The 24,973-nt window shown below is 39.5% G+C and overlaps 1 protein-coding gene across 5 annotated transcripts in view; it reads right to left on the bottom strand.

Annotated features, from left to right (window-relative positions):
• Nucleotides 1–24,973, bottom strand: part of NCOA7 (nuclear receptor coactivator 7) — a 159,023-nt gene that overhangs the window by 32,558 nt on the left and 101,492 nt on the right. For 4 of the 5 annotated variants that reach the window (XM_006042573.4, XM_006042572.4, XM_006042575.4 and 1 more), the window contains 6 exons: nt 21,323–21,430; nt 16,915–17,028; nt 16,244–16,369; nt 14,021–14,205; nt 8,958–9,997; nt 7,489–7,657 (listed from right to left, as the gene is read on the bottom strand). In XM_006042573.4, coding sequence (XP_006042635.4) covers nt 7,489–7,657; nt 8,958–9,997; nt 14,021–14,205; nt 16,244–16,369; nt 16,915–17,028; nt 21,323–21,430 — 1,742 coding nt within the window. The remainder of the gene's footprint in view (nt 1–7,488; nt 7,658–8,957; nt 9,998–14,020; nt 14,206–16,243; nt 16,370–16,914; nt 17,029–21,322; nt 21,431–24,973) is intronic. The other variant, XM_006042574.4, reaches the window with a different exon arrangement.

Here is a 24,973-nt window from a genome sequence, read left to right as displayed (position 1 = left end):
TAATTACTGTTTCTGCATACTTACTCCCAAACACTACGTGTGGCACCCATTGGCCGGGACTAATTATCCTGCAGTGGAAACAGGCAACAAACTACTCTCCAAAGTGCTGGCTCTCTCTTCCACCAGAAAACACAGCCACCGGAGGAGAGCACTCACTTTAAAAGGGGCATTCTTTTTCCACATGCTTAGGCTCGACTGTAGAGTCGCTGATTAACTTAAGGCACTTGCCAAAGCTGGTTAGTGAAGTTACTGAAGGGTGGCTGCCTACCAAGGTGCTTCTGGAAAACGATGATGAATTGCTAGAACTTGAAGTGGGTGAAACAAAAAGTAAAATGACCAGGAATAGAAAGAGAGGAAGCAAGACCACTTCAAAACATTTGGAAGTATTAAAAAAATAAAGTGAGAATGTTTACATAAGCAACCTAATTATCCTATAGCTTACTTTTTTTCAGTAGGTTCCCCAAAGTTAGAACTTGTGTTAATACAAAGAGAGAAAGATAATTCCTTTAGGAATTATTTTGGAGCTCTTTTTGAATTTTTTCTTAATTAGTGATATGCTTATCTTAAAACATTATTATAAGACTACAATATGACATAAAAATCACCAGGTTTGTATTCTGAAATATACCTGGTTTGGCTAAGTAGAGCCTAGATTGTTCTGCTGCTGCTGCTGCTAAGTCGCTTAAGTCGTGTCCGACTCTGTGCAACCCCATAGACGGCAGCCCACCAGGCTCCTCTGTCCATGGGATTCTCCAGGCAAGAACACTGGAGTGGGTTGCCATTTCCTCCTCCAAAAAGTATAGTAAAGACTATTGAGAACTATGGTCTTTTGGGAACTGACCATTATTAAAGATTTCAGTTTAGCTCTGATACCCTTAAAAGCAAGCAAAAGATGACTTTTGATCAGAAAATGCAGCATTAACTATGGTTCAAGATTTCATGGTGTAAAACTAGGTCAGTCTGTGATTCCTTTAATTCACTCTGTTTTCTCTAAGGAAAATGTTAAGAGCATTTTTCTTAGTCTTCATGAGGGTCCTTAGGACTTGGATTATCTTCCCACTGTAAAGTGAATTTAATAGAAGAATCAATTTTTAAAATTTTATATCTCATTAACAAAAGTAATGCATGCTTACTAAATGCAGATAGGATATTTAATGGCAGAGAAGTAAAAGCAGTTTACAAAATAGTGTGTAAGTGTATACTGTGTATTTGTGTACATATAGACTTGCTACATTAATGCACGCATAGAAAAAAGGTTGAAAGGCTACAAAAACAAAGATAAACTGTAGTCAGCTTTGTGTAACAAAATTATGAGCTTTTTTTTTCCTTTTGCTTTTTTATATTCTTCTAAATACTACATAAAGTATGCACGTGTGCTTGGTCGCTTCAGTCATGTCCAACTCTTTGTGATCCCATGAACCATAGCCCACTAGGCTCCTCTGTCCACGGAATTTTTCCAGCAATAACACTGGAGTGGGCTGTCATGCCCTCCTTCAGGCAACCTTCCCAACTCAGGGATCGAACACGAGTCTCCTGCCGTCTCCTGTCATGGAGGCAGGGAAAACAAAGAAGGTTGCACACTCAATTGTACACAGTGGTAGTGTAGATAAAATAAGTATAGTGGACTGATGCTCAAGGTCCAATACCTTGGCCACCTGATGTGAAGAACTGACTCATCTGAAAAGACTCTGATGCTGGGAAAGATTGAAGGCGGGAGGAGAAGGGGATGACAGAGGATGAGATGGTTGAATGGCATCACCAACTCAATGGACATGAGTTTGAGTAAGCTCTGGGAGTTGGTGATGGACAGAGAAGCCTGGCGTGCTGAGGTCCACAGGGTCACAAAGAGTCGAACATGACTGAGTGACTGAACTGACTGAAAAATACTCATGGGCTCTCCCTTTCTCCTTTTCCCTTTCTTATTAGCCTACTTATTACACAAATCACACTTACCAGTTACTTCCTCCTGGATTGATGAATTAAACATTTATACATGATTTGGCCAATTCTACATAATTCCTGCTAAAGCTAAATAATATGAAATCAATTATTATGAAATATTTCAGAGGTTAAGAGGCCATAAATAATTGAAAAAAAAAGATAACATTTTTAATTTGAATAGGAATTATTGGTTCTTTCTAAGAAAGGAAATAATCTCAGTAGAAGAAAAAAGACAAATGTATTTTTTCTATAGAAGAGTATCCAAATGTTTGGAATACAATCTATATTAAGGCTCTAGATAGTCATTAAGTTTCAACACATGCTAAAAGATCTGCATCTTTACCACCACCTCCCTGGCATTTTGTGTTTTGATGTCATATTTGACATCTTACATCTTCTCTTGTTTTTCCCTTAACTGTTAGCTATAGTTACAGTTAAGATTTTTCAATTTTTTTCTCCTTTAATCTTCATACTGGCTCATGTAAGTGGTTGATCCACAGCCTTTACTATATACTTGCCTTTACTAGTGGGCTTTTTCCTTTCCTATAAATTCTTATTGGAGTTTGGAGCCTACTCTTTTCCACTTAGAGAAGACCCTTCGACATTGCTTTTAACGAGTTGGTATAGTGTTTATGAACTCTCTTAGTTTTTGCTTCTCTGAGAAGTTCTTTATCTCTCCTATTCTGAATGACAGTCTTGTCAGGTAGAACACTCTTGGTTGAATAGGTTTTTCTCTTCTAGCACTTCAAATTTAACATGCTACTCTCTTCTGGCTTGCAAAGTTTCTGCAGAGAATTCATTTGATAGCCTTATGGGGATTCCCTTGTACATGACTTTTCTTCTTGTTGCCTTTAGAATTCTCTAAGTTTTGCCATTTTAATTATGGTGTGTTGGGGTGGATTTCTATGGGTTTATTTGAGACTCCTTTGAGACTCTTCTGCTTCCTGTACCTGGTATATGGATATATGTTTCTCTCCTTCAGGTCTGGAAAGTTTTCAGTCATAATTTTATCAAATACAGTTTTAACCCTTTCCTCTGTCTTCTCCTTCTGGGACCCATATAAAGAGGATGTTAGTATGCCTGATGTCGTCCCAAAGGTCCCTTAAATTGTTCATTTTTTTCTTTTTACTGTTCTGATTGGGTGATTTTCATTATTCTAATCTTCCAGATTGCTCATGTGTTCTCTATCACCGTGTGTGCCGTTAATTCCTTCTAGTGTGTTTTCTATTTCAGTTACTATCTTCAGTTCTGACTGGCTTTTGTTTTCAAGTTCCTTATTAAAATTCTCATTCTGTTCATCTATTCTCTTCCCTAGTTCAGTTAGCATTCTTATTATTAATGTTTTGAACTCTTTATCTGGTAAATTATTTATCTTTGTTTTATTAAGGTTTTTTTTTGAGGGAGTTTTCTTGTTCTTTTGTTTGAAACAATTGTCTCTGAGCTTCCCTGGTGGCTCAGATGGTAAAGCGTCTGCCTACAATGTGGGAGACCCACGTTCAATCCCTGGGTCAGGAAGATCTCCTGGAGAAGGCAATGGCAACCCACTCCAGTACTCTTGCCTGAAAAATCCCACGGGCAGAGAAACCTGGTAGGCTACGGTCCATGGGGTCACAAAGAGTTGGACACGACTGAGCAACTTCACTTTCACTTTCTATGAAATTAGGGTTTAATGGTTAGCTATCCAGGTCTTGAAGGGCTGCCCTTGTGTAGGAGCATTCTGATACAGTCTGCCTGTGCCAGGTGTCCAGGCAGCTCTCACTTTGGTGGGAGGTGGAGCTGGTGATGGAGGAGACACAGCCAGAACCAGGTGTGAGCTGGGGTCTCCCCTGTGCCTAGTGGCTGATGCTGTCTCACTGGGTGCAGTGTCAGGTCACAAGGTACTGGAGCAGGTATGAGCTGGCTCAGTTCCTCTGAATGTATGCTCTCCCTATTCCCAGCATTGGCACCTTTGCCCCAGATGATAGCAGCACTGGAATGGGCTGGGTGGTCCTAGCATGCCAGTCAGTGCTCCAGACTACTCTCCATCTGCTGGGTCCATGAGAATCAGGAATGGCTACTCTCTCCCCATTCAGGAAACGGTGACAGACTTTATTTTCTTGGGCTCCAAAATTACTATGGATGGTGACTTCAGCCATGAAATTAAAAGACGCTTGCTCCTTGGAAGAAAAGCTATGACAAATCTAGACAGCGTATTAAAAAGCAGAGATATTACCTTGCCAACAAATGTCTGTCTACTCAAAGCTATGGTTTTTCCAGTAGTCATGTATGGATGTAAGAGCTGGACCATAAGGAAGGCTGAGCGCTAAAGAATTGATGCCTCTGAACTGTGTTGTTGAAGAAGACTCTTGAGAGTCCCTTGGACTGCAAGGAGATCAAACCAGTCCATCCTATAGGAAATCAACCCTGAATACTCATTGGAAGGACTGATGCTGAGGCTGAAGCTCCAACGCTTTGGCCATCTGATGTGAAGAGCCTACTCGTGGGAAAAGACCTTGATGCTGGGAAATACAGAAGGCAGGAAGAGCAGGGGACGACAGAGGATGAGATGGTTGGATGGCATTACCAACTCAATGGACATGAGTTTGAGCAAGTTCTGGGAGCTGGTGATGGCCAGGGAAGCCTGGTGTGCTGTAATCCATGAGGTCGCAAAGAGTTGGACATGACTGAGCGACTGAACAGCAACACAACAACATGGGAGTGCATCTTTCTTTTTGACTTTTGTTTTCTTCAAATAAATACCCAGAGGTGAAATTGCTAGACTGTGTGGTAGTTCCTTTTTAAATGTTTTGCTGAACCTCCACACTGTTTACCACAGTGGTTGCACCAATTTGCACTCCCACCAATAGTGCATGAGGTCTCCCTTTTTCTACATCCTCACCAACTCTTGTCTTTTTGAGGACAACCATTCTGACAGGTGTGAGGTATCAAGATTTTGATTTGCATTTCCCTGATGATCAGTGATTTGAGCATCTTTTCACATGCCTGTTGGCCATCTGTATGTCTTCTTTGGAAAGATGTCTACTCAGATCCTCCACCTGCTTTTTAATGGAATTTTTTTGATACTAAGTTGTATGAGTTCTTTACATATTTGAATTCTTTACGTATTTTGGACATTAACTCCTTCTCAGGCATATAATCTGCAAATATCTTCTCCCTTTCAGTAGGCTGCTGTTTCATTTCTCTATGGCTTCCTTCACTGTGCAAACACCTTTTAAGCTTGATGAAGTCCTCTTTGTTTATTTTTGCTCCTGTTGCTCTCACCTAAGAAGACGTACCCAAAAAAATATTGCTGAGACTGATGTCAAAGAGCTTACTGCCTATGTTTTCTTGAAGGAGTTTCAAGTCTTGCATTTACACCTTTAACCTATTTTACTTTTCTCTGTGGTGTAAGAAAGTGATTCAGCTTTCCCATCACCATTTACTGAAGAAACTGTCTTTGCCCTATATTCTTGCCTCCTTTGTTGTAGATTAACTGACCATAAAAGCGTGGGTTTATTTTGGGGCTCTCCATTCTATTCCATTTCCCAATCTTAAACTAAAATGTGGCTTCCCTTAGGGTAAGTAGAGACGGAAATACGTAAAGAACTGAAAAAAACTTCCCAACATCTACACAAAAAACATCATTAACATAGTGAGATATAATATTTCCCAGAAAAATATTTGGTCAATTAATGATTAGTTTAAGAAAGATAAGTATGTCACGTTATTTGCTAGCCAAAGACAAAAAAAAAAAAAAAAAATACAGGGACACTAAAAAATACAATGTAATGGAATTCAACAAGTGACCTACTTTAAAAAAGCTCACAATAACTACTTGTGTGTGAGGTCAAAGAGAAGTGCTATTTCAGCATTACAGACTTATTCTGGCTTAAAGAATGACAGTAAAATAACTAGATGTGTGAGACTGCAAATAAATCACTCTGTAAGATTCGTTGGTACACATACATCTCAAAGATAATAAAACTGAAAAAACCTAAATTCATTATATTATAAACAATACATTTTTCCAGAGAGAAAATGATATAGGTAGGTTTCCCAATAGACCAGGAATCCACATAACTTAAATATAGCTGAAAGAGTCAGTGCTTTGTTATCTCCACCAATAAAATCAGGAATTGGCCTAAACCTCTAAGATATTATACATCTATGACATATGATTCTAGAAGTCCGATTTTCCACAGGGCGTCAGAAATTATTTGTAAATATTTCAAGAAGAAGAAATGCAAAAGACACACATTTTCTTTGTATCTCCTCAGTATCTGTAAACTTTGAAGGAGTCAGTGCTGGGGTTGTAAGCACAGGGAGAGGAGTGAGTACACCTTGTAAACATAAAACAAATTATGTTTAACATCTATGTTAACATGAGTTTGTATCCCAAACAGAAAAAATATTAGCAAATTCCTTGATTAAAATTCTATTAATTAGCTTCACATTAAACTATGATTTATTAAGATCAGGCAACTCTTCAGGAGAATTACCATTCTGGGCACTAATCAGCCAGAAGTTGTACTTGTGTTTGGATTTTAATTTTGCTTTATTAAGAAATCACACTTGGGAATTCCCTGGAGGCCCAGTGGTTAAGACTTGGCTCCTCCACAGCCGTGGACTGGGTTCAATCCCTGGTCAGGAACTAAGTTTCCACAAGCTGAGTGGCATGGCCCAAAAAATAAAGTAAAATGAAATTACTCCTTCAATATTGAGATATCTGGGCAAAAGTTCATTTAAATAAACAAACATTCATGCCTAAGGAAGCTCACTGAGTATTTATTCTTGGCAGGTATGTTAACCAAAAAGCATGCCTTGATGACTAGTTAGAAAAAGGAAAAACGTGTGTGTTTAACAATTTTGAAGACTAGTTTCAAGGCCTCTGAGAAGAAATTTTTATTCGGTCACATACAAAAGAAAATTTCTTTTCTAAAACATAACATTTCCTAAATATTTCTATTATAAAGATGTACTGCTCAGTGACGCACTGCTGAAGAATGCCATGCCACTGTCCCTGCTGTCCTAGACTGTCACATCACCAATAAAACTTCTTCGGCAATTAAAAAATACAAATATCTTTAGAGGTCTATGTAGCTCCCCAAGCGCACCCAGATGGTTTCAGTTACATTTCATAAGGGGAAAGCAATCTTTAATCCACCCCCCCCCAAGAATAACAGGCACTTTAAAATTAAAATCATGCCTTTCTGCAGCACTTGGGGTTTAGCTCTGCTCCATCATATTCCTTTATTCCCAACAGAATAGCACTTCTACTTACTGGCACCTGAAAATACCTCAATCTTCCTTCATTTAAAATTCAGCTGGGTAGAAAGTTTTGAAAGTGGTTCTGCACATAGGACCAAAAATGACTTCAAATTTGCTATATTGAAAGCACCCTTTAGCTGAAAGCTACTGAAATAAAATCCTTTTAGAAATTCTAAGATGTACCATGAAGAGAAATCTCTTATTCAATAATAAAATCAAGAATTTCAAGACTAAATTAAAAATTGAGATGCAATTAGAGTCTACTTGACCAACAGATTTCCTATTCTAGCCCACACTCACCTCTCCCGAGGAACAGCAAACCAGTACTCCGGTTGCTTTCTTCGTTTGCCATACTGCTGGACCATGGCTGTCGTGTGAGTGGCAAAGGATTTCCTCATTGGTTTTCCCACTTTAATGCACAGAAACATGGGTGGAGTTTTGCTTTTCTCTTCTTTTGAAGGAAGTATATCTGAATCACACAAGGAAAAAAAAAATCTCCATTATTAATAATATTGGTGGTACTGAAATATTTCAACTTACAAAGAATTTCCAGTCCCCTCTTAGTGGTGGAAAGTCAAAACATATGGCATAAATATCATATAACATGATCAGGTTAGATTAGGACTAACTAAATCTTTCAGACCTTCTTAAGCACAAAAGGTGAAAGTTCTGGATGTTTCACGTTGGTCTACACACATGAGATGCTACAAACTAGGAATAAGGATAAAAACCAACACCACAACAAAGAGTAGAGATTTGTGACAACCCACAAGAATACATATCAATGAATGGTACTGAGGACCACATCATACCACAATGCCATTCAGTTTAAAACTGAAATACCTTCAAAAACCAAAGTGAAAATGGAAAAGTCCCTTGAAAGATTTAAAAAAAAAAAAAGGCACACTACTTTCATTATAGATTTCTGTGTCATAGTTCAATGTTCAAAATAGATACCATATACTGCTGATTCTTCCCAATTACTATTGACCCTTGAATAACACAGGGTTTAGAGATGCTGACACTTCTGCAGTTAAAAACACATGTATAACTTTAGAGCTGTCTCTCCATATCCCTCCTCCACAGATTCAACCAACTATTGATGGTGCAATATTGTATTTCAAATTTATTGGGAAAAAATCTGTATACAAGTGGACCTGTGCAGTTCAAACCCTTCTGTGTACCAATAAAGATATGCTCCATTGAGGAAGCATTGTTCTCAAATAACTGTACTACTTTTGCTATTGCATGTGCAAATTTTAGTAAGGCAACTATACAGGCATACCTTGGAGATATTGTGGGTTTGGTCCCAGACTATGAAGATAAAGCAAATATCACAATCAAGTGAGTAACACAATTTTTTTTTTGGTTTCCCAGTGCCTATAAAAGTTGTTTATATTATATTGTAGTCTATTAAGTGTGCAATAACATTATATCTAAAAAAAAGAGTACAATGTAATTAGAGAATCCTTTATTGCTAAAAAACTGTTAACCACCTTCTGAACCTTCAGGGGTAATATCTAAGATCACTGATCACAGATCACCACAAATATAATAATGAAAAAGTCTGAAATATTGCAAGAATGACCAAAATGTGAAACAGAGACATAAAGTAGACAAATACGGTTGGAAACAGGGCGCCAATGGTCTTGTTTGATGCAGGGTTGCCACAGGTCTTCAATTTGTAAAAAAAAATGCAGTTTCTGTGAGGCACAATAAAACAAGATATGCCTATAGAACAGAATAGAAAGAAATTAAAAATGGCTTACCTTCAATGGGTACCTGAATTCTCTTTAATAGCCATAACTGAATTTCAGATTTATTATCCATTTGTGCACCTTGGCAGCTGTTGTCCAGAGTAGATTCCAAAGAGGAGTCTGGATACTCTTTATTCATACTTTCTTCTGTAGAGGAGCTCAGTTGCAACGGAAGGGATGCTCTCTCTTTTGCCCAGGTTTTATCCAGCTCTTCCTTGCCCTCAATTGGGGGATCACCTGTCTGGGGAAGAGAACTACTAAGGGTGATGTCTATGCCCACTGGCTCAGTACTTTTGCCATCGCTTAGCTCTGCCTTCTCCACATTATCAGGTAACTGTGACCCTTCTTTGTTCTTATTAAGGTAATATTCAATGAGTTTGACTTTATCTAGATCTTCATGTATGTTCAGCGTGTTTTCCACCTGGCTTTCTGGGGACCCAGACTGCTTGTCCACCTCTGGCATTATATCTTGTTTCTCACAGGTTTCTAAGTCCAGGGCTCCCTTCAGTTCAGCATCACACTCTGTTCCCGAAAAGTTCAGGGCTGACTGAATTTCCGTAGTAGAACTGATTACTCGTGATTTAGTCTTCCTTAGTTCCTCTGGGTCAAGAGAAAGGCACTCCTTTGAGGTGTCTCTTTTGTCCGTTCCACCTTTAGTTTGAGAAGAAAGTTCTTCCAAGTCAACAAAGTCATCATCTTCCCCTAAAAGAGAATTTTCTTTGGCTACAGATTCAAACGCAGCCCGCGTGTCAGAAGGCTCCTTGCTGACGTTAGCTACTGGGGTAGATTGCTGGGTTGCCTCTGCAGAGGATTCCAGTTTCTTTACCCTGTCGGACACAGAGCTGTCTGAGGGCTTCGTTTCTATGTATTCTGTCGACTTCTCTGAAGGTCCTGTCGATGTGGAATCTGAAGTGATGGTTCTCTCTCCAATTTGCTGCCGTTTTTCTTTATTGAGAGATTTGAACTTACTGAATGGGTTGATATCCTTTTCTGAAGCCAGGTCTTCCCATTCTCCAGGCCTGTACAGAGGACAAAGATCCTGAGGTAGGTCACTGCAGGGGGAAAAATGGTGGGTGCACATGGAATGTTAAAAACAAAACCCAAAGCAAAAGGATGAAAGGCAAAAAAAAAACTAAAACAAAATCCAACCAAAAAACCAAAACATAAATATACCACAACTTAAATTTATGTTTAAAGGACTTTAAAGCAAGGAAATAAAATCAAGAGATTGACTTCAAAATGAAAAATAAAATCAACCATAAAAAGTGGCAAAATAAAGAACCATGAGAGTTGCTTGCATATCCTATTAGAAGCAAATGAATGGTATTTGAGGTCATTTATGAACATGGAGATGTCACCCACCAGATTTTTAATGATGAAATAAAGTTTCTGATTTTCATGAAAGACAAAGGAGAGTGAATGTTTTAGTACTATGTCTAAAATTCCTTAGATATTCAAGGCTTTTCCTTTTTTCATAAAATAGTACATAAACCAACTACATTACTTCTGAATGGCTCATTGACCAAGTAGCTACTCATTTAACTGCTTCGTAAAGTAATTGACATGGAACCATAATTTTGGTTTCCTGGTTTAAGATCCAACGCTTTCAAAAAGAGACATCCTTCTACTCCTAAAGGAGATACAAGACGATTATTTCCCCTATTACTGCAGGTATATAGCACCAGCTCCATTTTACAGTTTAAAAATTTATGAAAATAAGTCAAATGAGCTCTTACAACAATTGGTTTACATTTCTTATCTCTTTCATTTTATTACACTATCATTTTACTTTATGGCAATAAGCAGCTGTTTTATCAGCTGAAACATAGTTTCCTGGGACATGGTCAAGTATTTTTCCTTAGTGACAGATGCTTTATTACCCAGATTTAAATTGTACAAAAAATATTGATTAAACATGTTCTCCAAAGTTCTCTATAGTTTACTTACCTTACTGTCGATATGGATTTAAACACAGATATAAAACCCTTTTTTAAAATAACATGTTTGGATTTCAGAAATAAATTTTCTAAAAAGGCTAGATCATATTCAGGTAATACGTTATTATCCTGGCTTTGAAATAATTACGACAATACTCAGCAAAGTCCTAGGAAGTTCAAGTTACAAGACTGTCTCCCCAAAGTTACTGAATAAATCACTTGCATGGAGCATCCAGGTTTTTTCCAATATAAAATAAAAGCCTATGTAACTGTTAGGCTCTGATAAATGCTTTAAGAGGCCTCTAATTCATAATTCATTTCAATTCAATAATCATTTACTGAGCCCCTACACACCATATATGCTAAAAGACAATTGTGATAGTATCTCTGTTTGGAAGAAGCCTGCAGACACAAAAATGTTCTGCTCACCATGAGCATCTCAAGAGATGTTACAGATGCTTCAATCCTAGACTCAAGTATAATGTAGCATAATTTCCATTTTCAGGCCCCAAATTTAATTTGGCATATGAAAGACCAAAGTCAGTCCTATGACAAAGTAGCCCAGCTTTTCACATACTTAATGAGCAAATTGATAAGCAAAATCATCTTCCAATGAACACCTAAGTCCCTTCCTCATCTCTTACTTCCCTGGCTAGCTTGACCCCCACAAAGAAAGCATATGACTGCACTCTAATCAGCCTTCTCTATTACCTTCTCATCTACCCCTCCCTTCTTGTTCTACCTAATCCAAGCCAGGATTAATTTAGCCATCTGTTTTGTTTGTTTTGCTTTTTTTTTTTTTTTTTGTATCGCAGCTGCCAAGCTCTTCTGAGGCAACGTACACAGTGCTGTCAACTGGCTCTGCTGTTAATTAATGTTTTCTAGACTCAACCAGGGGCCTAATGATGACCAATAATCCCTTCAGTTGTTCCCTTCCTAGTCTCCATGGCAGCTGGAGCTACAAAATGTCTTGAACAAAGTATATAAGGCCTGAAGGTGAAGATCGAGAGGTTTTACACACTTTTATTATCTTCCAATAAAAAAATTTGTAATAATAAAAATAAATAACAACTATTTGCACACGGCAACCAGATAATTTGCACTTCTTGTTTTAACATACAACTTTAAATAATGGAATTTAAACTACTTTAAACTTTTCAACAGTTGATGGAATTCTGAGGTCAGTACCAAATTCATTTGACACTGATTCTACTACCTCATTCTATTTTGCTCATTGGTGCACATACTCTTCATTAGACTAAAAACATCTTTAGATCCCTGCATCCACAGGAATAATCACTGTACAACTCTGAAATAATTTCAGCACACTAGGAGCCAATTCTCAACTCCTCCCTCTCTCCCCAGCTTCAGCATTAGCCTTCGACCATGAAACACAATCTCACATTGAGAGAAATCTTTCTGTAAGGGTGTATCTTCCCTATTACTAAAGGACCACTTAACATCCTACCCTGAAGATGTGCAATAGAACTGCTCCATTAGAAGCCATCCCTGGGCAGGAAATGCCCCTAACTGCTTGGCCATCCACTTCCAAACTTAACTGTTTCTTTACCTGTTCTTGTCTTCTTTCCTCTCATCACCATGTTCATTCTTTCTTTTCAAAACTAACTCTTTCACTCCCTTTCCTCTTCCTCATCTAAAGATTCCACGATGGCTGGACACTCCCTCACATGGTTCTCATGGAATGCTGTGTTCACATCTGTGTCTACAGTGCTGCTCAGGTACCACTCTTGTCTGCCTGTTGTACCCAGCAGACAGCGAGACAGTGGCTGTGACCCACTCGTCAATATATCCCAGCCACACAAGAGGCATACACTAAGATGTATTAGAACCCTCAATCTGCACGAATAGAAGATTCCCACAGAATAATGAAGAGTTTCAGAGATGCACGGAAGGTTCAAATAAACAACCTATACATAATAGGCACCAGGCTGTTTTCTAAGAGTTTTGGTATATCAACCCTTTTAGTTCTTGTAACAGCTCTGTAGGCTAAAAAATACTATTAATTCTATTTTACAGATGAGAAAACTGAGGCTCAAGACTGAGTTACTCAGGAAGGTCGTGGAGCCACAGAGTGGCAGAAAACCCAGGCACTGTCATGCACAACTGCCTGGCCTGCTGTATTGCCTCCTAAAACCTCCCACTTAGACACTTCCACCAGGACTCAGAGAGACCCCAGTGGCCATGCTTCCACGGTTCCTTCAGTGGCCAGGCCACTGCAGGGCCTAGCGGATCAGATGCTAAGGACTGCAGAAGCCCAGGGGAGCCTGCTGGCATAGACCCCTAGGGACTCTGTTTCTGGGTTAGTTCCCTAGTTTCCTTTCATTCTTTTTATGAGTCCAAGGGCCTGGTTTCCCTTTCTGCTGTTGGACCCATGCTCTGTCTCTTGCTTCCTATCACTGAGAGCTTCTAAAGATGTTTATACTGCTAGCACATACACAGTATACAGAATTAGGCACACTGACACAATGACAAGGAATCACATTAGCTCTACAAGTGAATCGATTCTCTGAGTCTTCTTAAGCTGTTTCTTCATGGGGAGCTTCTTTTTTTTCAATCAAAAAACTCAGTTTTATAAGACAAAAGTAATCAGAACTAAAGCAATATCCACCTACACTTCAGAGACAAAATAAACTACTATTATTCTCTTTCACAGCACTTAAGGCAGTCTGGCTACAGGGCACTGTCTCTGCACCGTCCACTCAAATCTCTCTCCACAAAGGATTAAGGAAAGACACAAGTGGAAGAAGAATATAACTCTGCTTACCAATTAAACCGAATAGAAAATCCTGATTAACTCTTGATAATCAGAAAAATTCTTTCAGAGAAACTTCACTTACTCTTTCATAAATTAAGAACATGCATTCAGGAAAATAAGCCAAAGAAACAGCATTTCTACATGCTGGTTTTTTTTTATTTTCTCATCTGTGAATGTTCTATTCTTCTTTATTATTGACTTTATCATTTCCATTTTCTCTATTTTAAAAATTTAGCACACAAATATTCTACCTTCAAACTCACCTCTACACAGTCTCTCACTCCCACCAATGCCCTCACTTTTTAACTGCATTTAATTCTCCCAATACTCCCTTGGCTGGTAAACAAAGAAAGGTGTCTTACGATGGCAAGGCATCTTTGATCTTCATGTGGGAGATATCATTGTAGAGGGCGATGGAAACGACCTCTTCCATGGGGCAGATAAGGCCGTATTCCTCACACCCATTTTCAATGACCAGGGGATCGGACTTGTGAGGGTCGAACATGATGTTGTTAGGAGTGACAATCATGACACCTCCGACCACACCCTGAGGAAAAAGACAGAACAGAGTCGCTACGGGCGAGATGCAGCCAGCATAGCAGCTTTAGTGAACTCATGTTGCCATCCCACTGACTTCGTGAACCCCGGTATCTTACAGGACAACTGCAACCCTTCTACTGGAAAAACAGGCTGAAGAAATTGCATCGTTGGGTGCGGAGTGCTGAGTCAGAGATACAGACACGCCCTGCTGTGGCCGTCAGCTGAGCCTGGTTCGAGCATGGCTGCTCAATAGTACAGGGATCTTGGGTTTCACATGTATGTCTAGATCCCCCAGTTCCCTGTTGGTAAAATGAGAAGGGCTGTCCCAGGTGGTTTCCTGATTGAGAACTGTGGACTTTACAATTCACTCAGCATGTATTCACGTCTGCAGCAAGTGCATGGTGCTGTGCTCTGGGGGTAGCTATCTCAGTCTCAGTGTCAAAGAACACCCCTAACATTTTGATCTAAGATGCTCAGAAAGCCCACATTCAGCAAATATGAATATGAAATTTTTACAAACAGAAGTGAATATATTCAAACTATGGAAACTGAAAGCAAAGAACAGTTGGAAATTCCCTGGCGTTCCAGTGGTTAGGACCTAGTACTTTAGCTGCTAAGGGCCTGGGTTCAATTCGTGCTTGGGGAACTAAGATCCCTCAAGCCATGTGGTGTGGCCTAAAAGAAAAAAAAAGAAAGCAAAAAAACAGTAGTATGGTGGGAACTTGTCTGAAACTTTGTCGGTTTACATGGTAGACAATGTTGACAACATGGGGATATTGTCTACCAGGCACAGTAGGATACAAACGACTCCCTTTAGGTAAATTATTTATTTTGATACTCTTAATGAGTTTAGTGATCACCTTAGCGAAAAGTTTTGCCTTTCAGACATTACTTATTCTTGGTTGCAAAAGTTTTTCCTACCATTGGAACCTAGCATTCCTATGAGCACAGGAATTCGCTTTATATCAACATTACCCCTTCTTCAGAGGCTCACTAAAAGTAGGTTTGTTTTTTATACAAAACACCAACAAGCAAAAAACTAAAAAAATTATATAACAGACATTTTCATACCAGCATCTCTAGTGGCAAACAAGTTGATAACTTAGCATTTTCCAGGTCAAGGGCTAAGCTCCTTAAATGAATCATCTTTTTTTGTTTTTAATTATTTTTTAAAATGTTTTATTTTGCACTGGGGTATAACCAATCAACAAACAATGTTGTGATAGCTTCAGGTGAAGAGCAAAGGGACTCAGCCACACACATGCATGTATTCATTCTCCCCCAAACCTCCCATCCAGGCTGCCACATAACACTGAGCTCTAGAGTTTCATGTGCTACACAGTACGTCCCTGTTGGTTATCATGAATTATCTTTTAGTTGGAGAAGGCAATGGCACCCCACTCCAGTACTCTTGCCTGGAAAATCCCATGGATGGAGGAGCCTGGTAGGCTGCAGTCCATGGGGTCGCTAAGAGTCAGACACGACTGAGCGACTTCACTTTCACTTTTCACTTTCATGCATTGGAGAAGGAAATGGCAACCCACTCCAGTGTTCTTGCCTGGAGAATCCCAGGGACGGGGGAGCCTGGTGGGCTGCCGTCTATGGGGTCGCACAGAGTCAGACACGACTTTATTCTTACTTCATACGAGGAAAATGGAAGCTTAGGAAATGTAAATATTTTGCCCATGGTCTCAGAGCTAGTGGCAAAGAGCTGTAATTTAAGTTCAGTGACTCTGACTCTAGCATTTGCTGTTAAAACACATTCTATACTGTCTCCCTGAAACTTTATGGGCTAAGAACTGAAATATAAGTGATAAACCCAAGATTACAAAGAATCACATGTCCACTCAATGGTTACTATTTCTTAATAAGTAAAATGCCAGGCATCCAAGTGGAAAAAACAAATGCACAGTTGTGAAATCTTGCAGCTGAAACTTCGGGTAAGATATTTTTAAGTAGTCTACCTTTGGTAATTTGGAACTGGTTTCGTTTTCCACAGATTCTAAGGGGAAAAAAAAAACAAACCAAACTGCATAGCCATATACCTTTCCATCAGTGAAGTACCGGCAATTCATTTTCAAAAATTTTACCACTCCTGGCTCATCCTCTTCCGAAGTGGATGATAACACTCTCTCGATGGGTTTTAAGGCCTTTCTTGCTAAGTCAGCATCCTTTAGAAAGCAAAAATTTCCACAAATAGAAACACTTAAAAAAAATATTATTTATTTATATGAATTCAGTTATTTAAGTTTCCTATAAGCAACTTGTTTTTATTAAACTTGAGTATTTATAAAAGGTAAATGTCTTCCATCCTTCAAAAATAATCACCCAAGTCAAACTAAGATTTTTAAAGCATATATATATGAACCTATAAAAATGCCCCATCACGTCTTTAGAAAATATCTTTAATGAAAGAATTCATATTGAACCCATTCAAATTCTGTAGAAAAAGGAGTAAAAGTGGTACAAATAAACTACTGGCCTCACTGAGAGTTTAACTTCTACATAAACAAGACATGCATTTCTGCCTTTGAGACCTTAAATGTGAACCGGTTTCTTCTCTCAACTAATGACAAATTATTTTAACCCCACCTCTTCAGTGAGGGAGGGGAGTTTCAGATGAACTCTTGAGAAAAATAACGTGAGTTATTCTCTATAATTATTCAAAAACCAGTGCTGATAAATATGCGCTTCAGTGCAAGAGTGAAATACATACAGGCAGTTTATCGTATTCTGCATCTGATGATGAAGGAGAGACAGTAGCACCAGGGCTGGATGATGATAACCTTAAGGTACTCGAGGGAAAGTTGGCATCTGGCACAAAGAGAACCTGAGAATGGGAAAGAAAGGCTAGGTGAGTCCCAAGAACCAGGGCAGCACTCAGAGCAGTTTCTCTCCACACAGTATCACGCTGGGTGTGGGACGAAGACCTCATTGGCTTGCACTGAACTTCTGACTTACTTGGGGTCTCCCAGACTAATCTATGCAATAATATTCAGAAAGAGGAATGTGTGCAGTGCAAAGAGTGTTGAACATACTGCAGGTACTCACAGAAGAGAGAAAGGTGGGGGAATATTCTGCATAGGCTATGTGAAGCAGGTGGGTCCAAATGAAGCCGTGGACAGCAGGATTTGGACAGGGAGGGAAGAGCCTTCCAGGGCAGGGTACGATAGTACAAGGGAATAGAGGCGAGAGTAGCATGGCATACTTCTAAACGTAGCACCTGTGTCAGGAAGAAACAGGACGCATCCAGGCTTCCTGACTCCAAGCAGGCCCTGAGTGCGAATGCATTAAGTCCTTATAGAAAAAACTATACACAGCAGCATCAATAATCTCAGTACCTTCTCTTCCATCACTGTTTGGGATATCTAAAAATCCCCTAACTTGGTGCTGCTGGTGGTAAAGAATCCACCTGTCAATGCAGGAGACACAAAAGATGCAGGTTCGATCCTTGAGTCAGGAAGATCCCCTGGAGGAGGAAATGGCATCCCACTCCAGTATTCTTGCCTGGAGAATTCCATGGACAGAGGAGCCTGGCGGGCCACAGTCGATGGAGCCACAAAGAATCAGACACAACTGAGCCTCCGAGCCCATACTGCACTAAACTGCTTTCTTCTGCAAGATATTCTGGTCCCCGAAATGCTATTATGATTCTGTTATTCAACACTCTTTTAACAACACATGCTACATTCTTGCATTATATCAAATACTATTTTTAAACGACCTCTAATGTTATAAAACCTGTGAAAGTGAAAGTGTTAGTCATTCAGTCATGTCCAACTCTTTTCGACCCCATGGTGTGCCCATGGGATTCTCCAAGTGAGAATACTGGAATGGGTTGCCATTCCCTTCTCCAGGGGATCTTCCTAACCCAGGGACTGAACCAGGGTCTCCTGCATTGCAGGCAGATTCTTTACCATCTGAGCTACCATAATTCACAGCTAATCATGTAACAACTGCTCAATATTGTTACTGAACACTCTGCCCCATATTCTAGTCATATCTCTATTTTATTTACTTATTTATTTTTTAGAGTTATGTTTTATTCAGTAGGAATTTTTAGGACTTCAGCCCAGGAGACAGCATCTCAAGTAACCCTGAGAGAACTGCTCTGAGGAAGCAAGGGGAGGAGCCAGGTTATACAGGAGTTTTACAAAAAAGGGCAGGTAGTTTGAACATCAATAGATTATTGCTAAAGAAAACCAGATATCCCAAGTTAAGGAATTTAGCACTTTTCTTGTATGGGAAGATGCAAGAGTCTGGGCTCACTCAAATCATTCTTTTGCATATCTCTATTTTAACATTGTTGTTCAGTAGCCCAGTCATGTCCAACTCTTTGCAACCCCGTGGACTGCAGCATGTCAGAACTCCCTGTCCCTCACCATCTCCTGAAGCTTGCCCAAGTTCATGTCCACTCCATCAGTGATGCCATCCAGCCATCTCACCTCTGACGCCCTCTTCTTCTTCTGCCCTCAATCTTTTCCAGCATCAGAGACTTTTCCAATGAGTTGGCTGTTCACATCAGACTGGAGCTTCAGCATCAGTCCTTCCAACAAGTATTCAGGGTTGATTTCCCTTAAGGTTTACTGGTTTGATCTCTTTGCTGCCCAAGGGACTCTCAGGAGTCTTCAACAGCACCACAATTTAAAGGCATCAATTTGGCTTCTGCCTTCTTTATGGTCCAGCTCTCACAATCATATGTGACCACAGGGAAGACCATAGCTTTGACTATATGAATCTTTGTTGGCAGAGTAATGTCTCTGCTTTTCAACACACTGTCTAGGTTTGTCATAGACAAATTTTAACTTTAGTTCTTTTAAATCTCTCTTCAGTCCAGAAAAAAAGTGAGCCAAGAACAAAACACACCTTAAGATAAGGTGGAAAAATCATCGTCAAAGAGAAATAAGATGAGGACTGATAATACTGAAAATATGAGCTCCCAAATTACCAAACATTCATTAAGAAGTGGGCCATTAGATTTGGTCTAAGTTTCCAAACAACCAATGGAAAGATATAGACATCATGAATCAACAGAATTCACTGTCCATAAAATAAAAACAAATCAGTTTCTTACTAGTACAAGTAGTCCCCACGAAGCCTCATTAAAAAAAAAAAAAAAAAAGTGTCTCACAGTGAACTCTTTGTCCTAACGACACATTGACAGTAAATGCAATCACCAGTTTTGAAGGACTGTTCTTTGTAACAACGTCAAAATGGGTCGGTGGCAAATGTCAAAAGGTTAGAGTTTCGTGAAAGTAATATACAGAAGGCTAAAATTACATGGTCTTAGTATACAGCTCTTATTTATTGTATGTTTCTGGGCTAGGACAGAAACAGATTTCTTCCAAACAGATGTCACTTCTCCATTAATATTTTCTTTTTGCACCTGAGCTCTTGACAAGTGTTAGGCAACATAGGTTGAGATTCTATTGCCTGACATTCTAACTGTCAAATCAAAGAGATCATTCCTATGCTTAAATAGCCCATTGTACTGTAGATAGAAGTGACAGTGTTAACTTGGAGAAGCCCAGTCACTATACGTCCTCCTTCAACGTGGAAGTGAGTCTGGATCATTCTTCTTAATTCCTCATCTTTGCCAGAAAAATCACGAGCACAGCCAGATCTTGGGACAACCAACAGCACATAAATGTTTAGCTATATGAGGGCTACACAGCATAGTAAAGGCAAGAAGGACCATCTGAGTAAATGTAGCCCAAGCCCTCATTTCAGAGATGAAATCAAGGTCAAAAAGGAAGTGACTTGCCCAAGTTTAATAGCTATTAAAGGGTCAAAGGAAATGAAGCTTTGGGGCACCTATTTTTGTATTATTATCCTTAAGGAGGCATATTAAAATGGTTAGATGAGATGGTTAGATAGCATCACCAACTCAATGGACATGAATTTGAGCAAACTCCAGGAGATAGCGGAGGACAGAGGAGCCTGGCGTGCTACAGTCCATGGGGTCACAGAGTTGGACACGATTGAGCAACTGAATGACGACAACAGGGCATATTAAGACAGTTCCTATATCTCCTATTAGTACTGGACCTTAGTCCAGTACCAATAAACTATTATGTTCATGGACTTAGTAAAAGAATAAAGAATCACCCTCAATTATCTTAGTAAGTTCCAGTGGCTACAGCTTGAATTAGTAAAGATATGCGTAGGTTCTCTGCTATGGGTCAGTTAACAGATTATTCAGCAATATCCCAGACTATAAGAAACCCAATAAAAATGACTCAAATCTATTAATTTTGCAGATATAAAAATGTATTAATTTTTGAAAATTTTTAATTCATATTTGCCCTCAATTACCTGGTACTGGCAGTATACTAATTTCTCTCATTTATGACAAGGACATAAATACCAAAAGCATGATAGTACAAACTGGCCAATTTATAGCCTGGTGACTTCGTTTGCTACCCTTGAAATAAATGCAAAGAATACTACCATTGCCTGAGTGAAGTTATTCTTAGATGTAGCAGCATCCACCGTGAAAGAACTCATTGTCACTAAAATTTATTTATTTGTAAATTTTTTGATGGCTACCATTTTGACCAGTGTGAAGTAATACATCATTGTAGTTTTATTTGCATTTCTTTAACAATTAGCAATGATGAGAGTCTTTTCATGTGTCTGTGGCCTTTTCTTAATCCTGCTGAATGTCTCCACCTTTGGCCAGATTGATTACGTTTGTCATGGTATCACATGAAGGACAAAATGACAAAAATTTTGCCTAATTTAAAATAAAACGATGGCTATTATATACCCCATGAGTGGACTAAACTGAAACTTGCAATTCTAAATTAAACATTTGAAGAATATCTGTATGAAATTCTACAGGGAAAAAAGTTACACTAACTTAACTTTTCTTGATGGAAACATCTATTAACACAAAGGATAGTTAAATCAACTGTGTTAATCATTTGCAAAGCATTTATCTCTGAACAGTTCATAAGCATCAGGATGCTTTCAGAAGTCTCGGATCTAAGACACTGAACCAAGACACAATAACAATGACGACAGTCCTGAGACATTAAGAGCAAGTCATTAAAACTGGCGGCGAAAATAAATTTCTAAAAGTAAAACGTTTCTAAAGGAAAATTCAATAAGAAAATCATTACCTGGCCTGGAACAATAGTATGCGTGAAAAGCTTATTCAGTTCCACTAATTTATTGGGAGTGATGTTAAATTTCAGTGCTATGGAGTTTAGGGTGTCCTGGCTTCCAGCCTAGAATAATCAAACAAACAAGATTCAATACACAAAGCAAAAGACAGACAAAATCTTTCTCCTGATAGTCACATTAATCTATTTTTGATATGAGTCCATAAAAAAGTAACACAGACATCCAAATGTATTATGAAAAAAGCAAATACATTCTCAATTCTTAACAAAAAAGTCTTAAATATTATTCATTTCTGGGCTCCCTTATTTGCAAATTTCACTGTCCACTAATAGATTTCTAAACTTACTCTGGCACCACTTAGGTGTGTGGAGTAGAGGGTCTATGAGGTATAATATAAAGCTAAGAAGAAAAGCAATATTACACATAATACTACTCATAGGGGAAATGGAACTAGTTTCTCTCTTTGCATTTTTCTGTCTATTTGCCTGTCTCTTTACTGTACTTTAGGCTCCTGGATTGTGACCTGTTAAAGACCATTTTCCCCACAGTGCCGGACACATAGAAAGCATTTAAATATTTGATGAGTGAATACAGTGAAAGGCATGGAAGTCTAAAAGGACTCAGATTAGTTACCGAAAATTGTTCACTGACATTAACATGACAATTTCCCACAGTCAGCCAAATTAGTGCTATTCTTTAAATCTATAAAATTTGTGATATGTCTCAGCTGTTCATATCTCTGTCCTCTAATAGAGGGAGAATAGGAATAAAAAGGGCTGTAAGAAGATGTGAAACTGGACTCTCCTGGTGGCTCTATGGTAAAGAACCTACCTGCCAATGGAGGAGACACAGGTTTGATCCCTGGTCTGGGAAGACCCCACATTCTATGGAGCAACTAAGCCCTCGTGCCACAATGGAGCCTGTGACCTAGAGTTTGGGAGTCGTAACTACGGAACCCACGCGCTGCAATTACTGAAAGCCATGCGCCCCGGAGCCTGTGTTTCACAACAAGAGGAGCCACTGCGGTGAGAAGCCACTGCGGTGAGAAGCCGCCGCACCGCCAACTAGAGAGTAGCCCTCCACCTGCCACAACTAGAGAAAGCCCCCATGTCAATGAAGACCCAGCACAGCCAAAAATAAATAAAATTATTTAAAAGAAAAGGTGTGAAAGCTCAGCGGAAAAGCTCCACCCAAAAAGAAGTCTGCCGCCTCTGGTCAGGTCAGTATCCGAGGACAGCCTCCCCGTCCAGGGTCACCGGATGGAACTTGTTAGCAGAACGTCCCTCTGACAACTGTCACTGAGATGCTCCCAACTACAGCCCTGGTCAACACTGGGGGCTACCTCTGTGAGCACGACGGCTCCGCCAGGCGGGCCTTGAATGACAGGCGGAGATTTGAGGGGGCTGAAGGAGTTTGTAAGCAGGTGAAATGAGACAGATGTAGAGTTCCACTTACCACTCACTGCCCTCCTATCAAAAGCCCACCGACTAGATGCACTTGTCCCAGTTCTATACCTGTCCCAGAACTATAACCAAGTTCATAGTTACAGATTACACGAAAACTACCTCAAACACTTCTAGAACAAGATAGAAATACATACACTTTTTTTTTAAGTTACTGAAAACTTAACAGATGCCCCTACCTTACCCTGAGCAAAATCATCAGTACTAAAGGTTAACAAAAAAGTTTTAAAATATTTTTTCAAGTAGTACATATTTACATAATATATTCAAACCCCTGGTTTTTCAAGGTTTAGAGTCAGTAGAAGACACAGATTGATAGTGTAGACAGACTGAGTCAAACTCTTGGACCCGAATTCCAAATCTGCCACTTGCCAGCTGTGTCACCTTGAGTCACTTGCTTAACTTCTCTGTTCCTCGGTTTCTTCATCCAAATGGAGATACATATGACAAGTGATCAATAAACTGGCTTCACACTTTTACACAAAAACTTGAGGATACTATGTATAGGGGCTTCCAGGAAGGAGGAAAATTTTAGCAATCTGCAGGTATTGCACAAGGATAAAACATACATACAGAGCCAACTTACAGAACCTGGGAGGGATACTTATATCATTAAATGTTTGAAACTAAACATAACGCTTGACATCCACAGCACTGGAACAATGCAAGCAATTGTGTAAGCGGCTCTGGTCATGGTTCTCTAAACACAAAGTTTTTAATAATGAGAAGTACACAAAATAACTGGCCAGCTAATCTCCATAACATAAATCAATCAGGTAGACAGATCTGCATTACTAAGTTGATCGCCTGTTTATATGAATTAATTTGGGGTTGATATCTTACGCTCACTGCATCATTCAGTACACCCTGTGTGAAGCATCTCCTAGCAAAGGCTACTCCTCATTTCCTTGGAGGTGCTTGTGAGTCACACTGTAGGATACACACAAGGCTTTAGAATCAATGATGTTATTAGTGATAAACAATCCAACACTTTCCCAAGATCCTGCAGGAGGTAAAGGCATGGTGCTAGGTGTTATGGGGATCAACAACATATTGTAGCCAGTGGTAATGGGACATATATAGTCACCCCCAAATCCTTCCTGGGAAGGCCCAGGCCTATAAACCATAGAAAGATGCCTAGAAAGCTGTTCACAGAGCACTGAGCGTGAAATGCCAGTGCCAGGGCCTTCAGTGTGGGAGGGTAACAGGCAGGAAGGCTAGGGGTCTCCAGATGGAGGAAATAGGCTGCAAGTGTCAGACATTTTTTCTCTCTCTCTTAAGCAGCAGGAGGAAACAAACTAGTGATATATTTCTTTTCCCTTCTCTATACAAATTTAAAAAGCGGTTACTCTTAAAATACTGTGTTGCCATAATGACACCTGGTTCTACCTGAACTTAACTTTTCTCAAACCTTGAGTTAACCAATGCATTCTTCTTATCAAAATATTTGTCTTAAGCTGTGTTAATGTACTATGCATTTACCCCAGACCGTCTTCAAGTCAGTTCACCTAAAGGCTCAGAACCGACTTGACAAACCAGTGTGTTATACTCATACATTGTTCTCTTAATCTATGTTATTGAAATTCTATATTTGTATGGGAATCTGCCTTTCTTCAAGATTCATGTCAATCATTTTATGGCCCGGGATGACTCACCTGGTGCCAAGATTATCTCAAAATGCATCTTGTGGGTGAGGGGCCTGGTGCCACTCTCTGAGTTTTGAGACATTTCCTTCCTTTAATTAGCAGACTGCTAGTAGCTATGGGCTGCCGTCTATGGGGTCGCACAGAGTCAGACACGACTGAAGCGACTTAGCAGCAGCAACAGCAGCAGTAGCTATATAACATCCAGCTAAAGACTAGCAGGGGGTATTCTTTCTGCCTCCTTCTGATGTCTATGTCAGAAACTTTCTCTATCTCCTTTATACTTTAGTAAAACTTAAAGTTTTATTAAACCTTGTCTCTGGCCCCGGATTGAATTCTTCTTCTCCGGAGGCCAAGAATCCCAGCATCTTTCCATGGTTCAGCAACAACCTGTCAAATGTGATGCTACAGAAGCTTGGAGAAGATTCATCATTCTAGAAGAAATGCCAGGGAGGGACAGGCCTTGCTCCTTGCCTTATATAGAGAGCCAGGCATTGCACAGAAATAATGAGTAGAAAATAAATACACACGAGGAAAACAC

The sequence above is a fragment of the Bubalus bubalis genome, chromosome 10 (assembly GCF_019923935.1).
Source record: "Bubalus bubalis isolate 160015118507 breed Murrah chromosome 10, NDDB_SH_1, whole genome shotgun sequence".
Classification (NCBI taxonomy): Eukaryota; Metazoa; Chordata; class Mammalia; order Artiodactyla; family Bovidae; genus Bubalus; species Bubalus bubalis.
This window is presented reverse-complemented; position numbering and strand designations above follow the sequence as displayed.